General features: G+C 27.7%; 2 protein-coding genes across 2 annotated transcripts in view; one reads left to right on the forward strand and one right to left on the reverse strand.

Moving 5' to 3' along the window:
* The window catches only part of Ca-alpha1D (Ca[2+]-channel protein alpha[[1]] subunit D), a gene marked incomplete in the record, with an annotated part of 380374 nt that overhangs the window by 28942 nt on the left and 341648 nt on the right, over window positions 1-9784 (forward strand).
* Window positions 8243-9784, reverse strand: part of LOC136795828 (histone-lysine N-methyltransferase SETMAR-like) — a 33129-nt gene continuing 31587 nt past the window's right edge. Inside the window, exon 2 of the mRNA XM_067047666.1 lies at window positions 8243-8318. Coding sequence (XP_066903767.1) covers window positions 8243-8318 — 76 coding nt within the window. The remainder of the gene's footprint in view (window positions 8319-9784) is intronic.

Consider the following 9784-nt stretch of genomic DNA (forward strand, 5'->3'; position numbering starts at 1 on the left):
GTTTTTTTTGTTTGGATTCGACTCTTCATACATTAATCAATGCATTTCTTTACCTCAGATTTCTTAATTAAGAATTAAGAAAAAAAATATTAGTATATATGTGTTTATAAGTGACTAATATGAAAATTTAGTTCAATAATTAAATTTTACAATGAGGTGTTATTAGTTGGCCGTAGATTAACATTAGAAGAAGATGGTCATGGGAGCGGTCAACAAATAAACAAAAACCTACTAATTTGTGTCGACGTCTCGGCCAGAATTTCAGAATTCTTTTCTAAAAAAGAAAAAAGAGAGAACTACCATCACTAAGAGAAAAATAATGAACTAACAATGGAAATATACATAACAATTAATTAAGTAGAAAGTAGTTGATTAATAAAAATATAAGTAAATAGTAGTTAAGTGATTATAACAGAAGATGAAATATAATGTAATATAATATATTTCTTCCGCACATTTTATTATGTTTATTTCTTCAATACTTTCTGTTTTTTAAATTTTTCATAATTTATTTTGTATTATTCTTCTATTTTTGTCAATCAAATAACAATGAGTTATTGTTACATATATTTCCAAATTTGTTTGTTTATTATTTTTATTATTTGAGTGGAGGTTGTTATGCTTTTTTTAGCCCTGAGGAAGGCCTGAAATTCAGGTTGAAAAGTTGGCTCAAAGAAATAAGTTTATGTTAATTTACCGACTATTTTCTCCTCATAAATTTTATAATTTAATTAAAATCAAAATTTAGGCCAAAAAAACAAAACGTGCTATAATGAAAAAAATAACAAAATATGCAATATTTTGCAAAATAAAATTAGTATTATTTAAATGTCTTTTTCATGATTTCTGTCGTGGTTTGTTAGAATATGATAGCCAAGAAACAAAAGATGGAGTTGCACGAGATCATAATTATATAATTTACCTATAAGATTATAGTTATTGTACTACTAAGTGTAAAATAAATAGTTTAGGAAGTTATGTTGGCCCAAACACTTGGATGATTTTTTCTTTAAGTTTTTTTTATGAATTTAATGTCACTTGTAGACTTCCATAATTCACATTTTTTAATTTCGTTTAAAATTATTCAAATACATTTTGAACATTATTTAAAGTCTCCCTAGTGATTAATAAATGCCCGTTTAAAACTTTTCGAATGTCTACATTAATTATAAAGTGGGTCAAACCATGCCAGATAAAAGTTGTTGAAAAGTTGGCTTTAGCACAGTCTAAGTGACTCGGTTTTTATCCCTTACCGCCCCTTCAACTATTAAAATAATTTAGAAGCCTTTAAAGTTGGTCTGAAATTAATCCATTATGCTTTGAATAATTTCTTCAGAGGGATATCTATGTTGACAGGGAATTAAGTAGTTGAGTATAAAAAAATTAGATAAATTAAATTTAAAAAATATATAAAGTTTAAGAAAGACATTATTCAAGCCTCAGCCTTGATATAACCTTACTCTCTTTGCTGGGATTTTATCTGTTTCTTTTTATATAGGCTCTGATATAAGCCTCGATTAATTATCTTTCGAAAGAAAAGCAATTTAAAAGAACCGCGCTCCTTTTTGTCCAGTTTTCTTTCGGCCTAATCTTGGTGTGTTATTATAATGGATACCCGGTGTTTTAGGGAATTTAATTATTTAAAATGGAGCCTTTCTCTCTCCCTAGCCCCTCACCCTCATTGCTTTCAACAAAAGCTCTTGGGGGTCCATTTGCATTGTAAATCAGTAATTACCAACAAATGTGCAGACGTTCACCGTTCACACTGAATATGCACATAGATGAGTAATGAAAATAATAATTGTAATGAAACTTGTATTTTAAGTAAACTATTCCCTTGCACTAAATTAATATTTTCTCAAATTGAGGAAAATTTAATTAAAATTAGTTTTAATTTACTTTACCTATATATATGAAATATATGGTAAGTGGAGGGGGAGCGGGGTGGCTCAGTGGGTAAGGCAATCAACTGCAAGAACCTGGGTTCTAATCCGGCAGTGGCAGATAATTATTTATGTTACAGTAGCTGTGAGGCAACCCTGTGGGCTTGGAAACCCTCCGGTCTCCACTCAGCCTCATAAAGTGGGTTCCCTTATATGGGGGAAAACCAGCAATTGAGCTTAATCTTCAAGTAACAGTACATCCTTACAACGTACTCGACCCCTGACCCTCTATAAGTTAAGCACAACAGTAAGTCGAAAAATGCACTGTATCCACTTGATCTTCGTGTAGTACAAGAGCCGGTAAGCAAAAATACAGTTATTTCACTCCAATATTTAATTAATTTAATGAAAACTATGTATAATTACTAGCTTATATTGATGAGTTTGCCAGGTATAGGTAGGGGAATAAAAAATGGTGGCTGTTTTAAAACGTTAAAAAAAAAAAAATTTCATCCGGAGCTCTTTAAAACTTCTAACAACACAAGAAAACCTAAGAGAACATCATTTAAAGTAGAGTAAATATTAGCCCTAATGGAGCTATTTACGTTCAATGTTTCTCGAGATATAGCTAAAAAGCTACATTTCATAAAAATTTAATGAAAGATTAGTATTTAGTGAATTTTTTTTTTAAATATCTATATCTCAGGAACTATGAAGCGTATAGATGTATATTAGCACTCAAATCAAACCTAATTTAATAGACCATAAAGGGGTTTATGAAGTTTATCTTCGTAGGAGTAGTTGTTTTCATGAAATTTGTTAAAATAAATTGATTTATATATAAGAAGATGGCCAGGGTTGCGGTCAAAAAAAGAAGAACACACAGTTTAAAACTATTTTAATGTCCGACGTTTCGCCCCACATTGCAGGGGTTCATCAGGGCTAAAAAGATACAAAAAAAACTACAGTTGTTATCATTGTCTAATTTTTTTTTCTTATATTGTAATTTCTTATCACTTTATTTTTACATAATATTTATCCTAGCTTAAATTACCTTATTGTTGTAATATTCTCAGTTTTTTTGTATTTTTGTTTTTTTGTATCAAAAAAACTGAGAATATTACAACAGTAAGATAAAATAAGGTAATTTAAGCTAGGATAAATATTATGTAAAAATAAAGTGATAAGAAATTACATATAAGAAAAAAAATTAGACAATGATAACAATTGTAGTTTTTTTTTTGTATCTTTTTAGCCCTGATGAACCCCTGCAAAGTGGAGCGAAACGTCGGACATTAAAATAGCTTTAAACTATTTGTTTTTATTTTTTTTGACCGCAACCCTGACCAACTTCTTATATATAAATCAATTTATTTTAGCAAATTTAAAAAAAAAAAAACTACTCCTACGAAGATAAACTTCATAAACCCCTTTATGGTCTATTAAATTAGGTTTGATTGGAGTGCTAATACACATCTATACTGAGAATATTACAATAAGGTAATTTAAGCTAGGATAAATATTATGTAAAAATAAAGTGATAAGAAATTACATATAAAAAAAATATTATTAATAAATAATTATTATCATCACCAAATTTTCTATTATAGATTTGTCATTCATCTGTTTGTTATCTCTCTATCACTTATATTCTTTATCGCTACTTTCACTTATATTTATTCATCTATGTTTTATTAACTTTCACATTTACTCTGTTTTTTTTTTTTTTGTAAACTTTTACTTCACATGTTTCTATTAACTTATTTCACTTATCATTATCATCACCTACATTGTTAACATTATATCACAATTTTTCATTTATTTCTATACTTTATTGTTTATTTTTAATCTTTTTATGTACTTCTTTTTACATCTCACCTTGTACTTTTATTTTATTTTCTAAACCTTCACTTCCGATATTTAAATTACTTTATTTCACTTTATATTATTCATGTTACTCCTGTTATCTTTACTATTACTATTATCAGTATAGATAAATTATTATTTTCACGATATATAAAAACTACAGTTGTTATCATTGTTTATTTTTTTTTCTTATATGTAATTTCTTATCACTTTATTTTTACATAAAATTTATCCTAGCTTAAATTACCTTATTTTAACTTACTGTTGTAATATTCTCATTTTTTTTGTATCTTTTTAGCCCTGATGAACCCCTGCAAAGTGGGGCGAAACGTCGGACATTAAAATAGTTTTAAACTATTTGTTCTTCTTTGTTTGACCTCAACCCTGACCATCTTCTTATATTTAAATCTTTACGGTCAACTATATATACATAAATATAAATTGATTTATTGTTGTTCGGACAGTTTGATTTATGAGAAGCTTTATTTCAGAAAACATAAGCGTACAGATGTCTGCTAGCACTCAAATTAAAGCTAGTTAAATGTACTATAAAGTAGTTTATAACGTTTAGCTTCGTATGAGTAGTAATTTTTATTATATTTGACAAAATAAATTCACATGTTAATTTTTAGTTCATCGGATAAAATGTTTGATTTATATATACTCACCAGCACTCAAAATAAAGGAAATTTAACTTACTATAAAGTAGCTTATGATACGCATCTTCGATGGGGTAGTAGTTTTTATGATATTCACATATCAATATAAATTTGCATCATGGAAATTTTTTCGAACAACTATAAATCAATTTATTTATACTCCTGAAAAGAACTACTCCCACGAAGATAAACTCATAAACATCATAGTCCATTAAACAAACTTTAATTTGAGTGCTAATAGACATGTGTATGACGAATGGTTTTTGAGATATAGATTTCTCAAAATAAACTACTGATCTTCCAGCACATTCTGTACAACATTTTTATGAAACACTAGGTTTCTTGTTAAGAATAGTTATAATTATTATTTTTAAGTGTTATAAATAAAACTATTCATATACAGAATAATAATACCACTTCGTATTGTATATTATACATTTTTCATTAAAAAAAATAAAACAAATAAGTATACATTTAATTCTAAAATTTTGGTCTGCTGGATATAATAAAAGTGTTTTCAAACTTTTCATATTAAATTTACACTCGATGGTTATGGTTGCAAGAAAGTCCTTAAGGGTGTTTCAGAAATGATTTGGTCAGCATTCGGTCTGACCCTTAAAGTTATAGGGGCTGTTGATCTGCAGCAAAATCAGCTGGAATAATACAAGAGTGTTTAGTAGGCAAAACTTTAGCAATTTAGCATCGCTTACTGTAATAATGTTTATGAATAATATATTGCTGCAACCTTCCAGAAATGTAATTTTCATTTCTATTTGATTGTTTACAAAATAATTATAAATAGAGTAATAAAAAATTATGAAGAAGATAATTAAATCTGTTTAATTTGCTTGTTGTAATTCAGTTTTTTTTAATACTGTATTTTTTTAGGTGCAATATATAACTGATTTTAGAATTTTTATGCATATTAATACTAAAAACTTTAAAACTAAATTCATATTCTTTAAAAAGTTTATTTAAGCTTATTAATATTTCAAATATATAGGAAAACATTCCAATAATCCGTTGAATACTTATGCAGGATAAGTGCTATTTAAAAGTTCAATATTTAAAAATAAAAATATCTCAGAGGAATATAATATATTTTTTTAAATATAATATAATGCAATCCACAGCGATGGTGTTTGCTTACGCATACTGTCTGAGCTTCCTAATAGAGAAACATTGTAGTATCATTGTATCTATACTACCAATAGCAATAGTTAATATTAAGAAAAAAAAATATATATAAAAAAACATTGGATAAAAAAAAATTATTCGATAACACCAAGTAGCATTAATTGATATAATTAAATAAAATTTGTTAAATATATTCCTACAGATAGATTTTAAGTTAAGCAAATATTTCCGGAATTTGAGGGTTTTTATCGTTTAGTAAAGTTAGCAAATGATCCGGTCTCTATCAAATGCCTGCAGTCTGTCAGTATGTGTTTAACAGTTAATATAACTTATGATTAGTAGAACATTTACTTTAGTAAAACTTAGTATGACTTATGATTTTTGTTATATATTATTTCTCAACAGTGCGCTTCCTATGTTCATTCATGGAATCAGCGGTATAGTTTTTTTTTTTTTTTATCCATTTAGAAAATTACATCTAATATAGTCTGACCAGATGACAACATCTGTCGGTCGGTCCCAAAATAACACATAAAAATAATAGACTTACGTTAAATATTACAGTTTTGACTATTAGGGCGTCATGGAGGCTATAATTTTTAAGCTAAGTAAGTACAATATAAATTAATAAAACTAATAAGTTAATTAATTAACAACTCATAAAATGAAAATAAAAATAATAATTATTAAAAAATATTAAATGAGATTAAATAAATAATTATAATAATAATAAAAATAACTGAAAGTATTTTGAAGTGAATAATAAAGCTGCAAATTTACAATTAGTGAATTAATATAATAACGCTTCATAATTTATTAATTCATCCCAACAATTCCAAAAACCTTGTTGCGTCTGCTTCATCACCTTTTAGTGATTTGTATAACAAATAATTCGCACTCTTTTCTATACGACACTTATACAATTTTATTTTTAGTAATTTTACACCATGTCCATATTGTTAATAATTAATATATATAAATATATTTTAAATATTTAACTTGAAAATAGTGATTTCCCTTTCTGGAAATCTTTATTAATATCAAAGAGCTTCAATAAAAGGATTTTTAATTTATTTCTTTTAGAGGCAATATAATTGAATTGGCTATTAGATTAATTAATTTGGGGTCAATTTCCTGTATTAAATTCTCGGGGATTATGAAACTGAGACAGTAAGGAAAAAAGTATCAATTAACAGTCTTCCTTATTGGTTGGTATAGTTGATAATTATTTGTCCACAACATTGTTTAAAGAACGAAACTTGATAAATTCTTTTTTTTCCTGGTCAATCATTTAATACGATCGTTTGAATTATTTTATCACGTTCAATAAATTTTTCTTCTTTTTTTTTTAAGTTGAGGAAAAATATTTCATGAAACTATGTCGAAATCGCAACATTTTGAGATTGAAACTCACTAAAAAAAATAAATAAAACCTCCCTATTCATTTTTACTACCCTCATGGAACCGCTGTTAGGCAATATTTCGTTAGGGCAGGAAGGCTATAGGCGTACTTCGACACTTAAGTATTAATTAAGCCATTCCCTGGGCCTCTTCATTTTCGCTCCTAAGCTCTGAGCCGTTCACCGATTTGCGCTGTATAAGGGGTATTTATGATGTGTTAAATGTAAAATGTTTTACCTTGTTAAATGTTATAAGTACAGTATTGTGAGAAGCCCTATTAAATATTAAATGCATAAGAGCTCTAGCGGATTTTCTGAGGAACTTGTTTTAAAACCTTTCCTTCCAAAACTTCATGTCATAGTTTACTTATATGTTTTGATTCATTATTATTATTATCACCATCCATTGCTTTATTAGTTATAAAACATCCAAAAAATACTAACACAATCAAAACAAAAACTAGGAGCAAGTAACGTCATTGTCCATTTAACAGACCGAGTAACAGACTCTCAATCATGTTATATATGTTATATCGTTAAATATCTTATATCGTTTTTACATGGCAAAGGAAGGAATTATTTCTCCATTTAACATGAGTATTCCCATTTAACACGCTTTAACATGTTAAACTAAAGATCATGAATACCCCTATAGTCTGCAACAACACTCCAGCTTTCGTTCTTAGATATCATCCGGGTAACTGCGTTTTCGAGTGTTGACGTCTATCCCAGGATTCTGTCCAGCTATTTATTTTCTCGTGTAGAAGAAAGTTATACTGTTTCATCTAGAGAGGCGCATGTTGAAAACATTTCACTTTCTGGCTTGAAGCAAGCTAAATAGAACCTTAGGCAACCTTGAGCAGTGGCGAAGTTCGGTGAACTAATAGTTTCTGGAACATCTATGTCTTTTAAGACAAGAATCAGACTGTGGGTTCATATTCTAGAAAGTATGGCGATCCCATATTTGTCATATTTGAAGAATAAATCTTCTCAGAAGGTATATCAGAGGCATATCGGTGATGACGTCAAAGCATCATAGAATGCAGAACGTTGTAGTCACACGCAGGTAACTCGAGCCCTCAAGAATTACATGCTTTTTTAAATTCAAATTAGATTTATGTGTGGATTTTGGTTCTGTTAATAACGAAATATAAAAAAATAATTATTTTATGAGTTACTCTGCTATGTCATGAATTGTTGATCAGAGCTTTGTTATGCAGTTGTCTTGTTTCCAGATAAATCCTGACAGGATTATGTGTAAAAAAATCTATATTGTTTTCGTATCCACCACTCAAAACTAATGAAAAATCTCCATCGCTTTCCCGACCATGAGTGCCTGCTGCATGATATCCATGATCCTCTGCCTCAGAGACCTAAACAAAATTAGATATTCTATAAATAAATAAATTAAATATCCTTTTACAGGTTTAGGTATGGGTTCTTATGAGAAGGAATAAATATTGGACATTAATGAATTCAGTGGTATTTATTCTTATCTATATGAAAACTATAAAACGAATTCAGCCAATAAACACCAATAATTTAAACTTTACATTTAAGAAGTAACTTGATGGATAATTAATAATTATGGTAAGTAATATTGATTAATAAAAAATTCATTCTAGTGAGTCGTTGATGTGTGCTTTGTTCTGGAGTTTTCTTGTTCCCAGATAAATGCTGAACATCGAATTCTGTGTAAAAAAAAATTCAAATATAAGTATAATAAAACCAAATAAGTCAGCTCGTATCCCCTCTGTTAAATGAGACATTCTTTTTTGTATCATAATACTTTATATAGAACTTTTATTTTTTCAATATTATAAAATTGTATGAAACAAAATAAATACCCGTATGGATAATGACAATTTTTATCTTCGTTTTCAGATATTTGACTTTTTATAAAAATTTTCCATATCCTCGAATGATGAATTAAAAGGAAAAAAAAACAAAGCCAGAACACCACACACTGCTTACACTACAAAATTAATACAGCAGCTATTAGTTTATTTATTTTTAATTTGCTCATTAAATTGATAATTACGTTAATTAAATGCTGATAAATTGTTATTATGTACTTCAATATTTTAACCTGTTAATTCAAAAATGAAATTTCAGGTGATACTATTATATGTTTGAAAATTTAATATTTTCTGCAAATATCCAATACTATTTTTTAATTTTTCTGAGAACAAAATATTCAAACTTTAATTGGAAAATTTTAAGCGACGTTTTGAAGTTTTTACACAGTGTACACTGTAGCTGTGTCTACAGACCTATTGGAAACGGTTTGAAAAAAAACAAATAGGCCGCCATCGTCCAAAAATAGAAATGCTATGCTAGGAACTCACCCAGGAACTCTAGGACAACACAACCAGCCGCTGTATTTTTACTCGAAAGTCTTTCTCCCTTTTCAGTCGTTAATTTAATCGTAATATATCTTATATAATTAAATATATATTATATAATAATAAAAAGTATAGGACCGGGGTCGAAGCAATTATTTAAGCTTGCTGAAACGTTAGCATGTAATAGTATGATAATGAATTGTAATAGTAAGATTTTAAAAATGTTTACGACTCTAATAAAAATAAAATAGGAAAATTCTTGTGATATAATCATGATTTTTATACCTAATTACTGTTTGCAGCATTATTGTGTATTAGAAGATTGTTCAGTTTGGCTACGAACTTGTTGGTAAGTTTAGAATTAATAATAAGAAAAAAATAATCTCTGATCCATCAAGAATAACAATTATGAACGAAAAAATAGAATTGTTAGGTATAACATAACCAATTATAATAAATAAAATCTAAGTAAAAATAATTAAATACCTAAAAAA

This window comes from Halyomorpha halys, unplaced genomic scaffold (assembly GCF_000696795.3).
Source record: "Halyomorpha halys isolate HHAL.00 unplaced genomic scaffold, Hhal_1.1 Scaffold262.1, whole genome shotgun sequence".
NCBI classification, from domain to species: domain Eukaryota; kingdom Metazoa; phylum Arthropoda; class Insecta; order Hemiptera; family Pentatomidae; genus Halyomorpha; species Halyomorpha halys.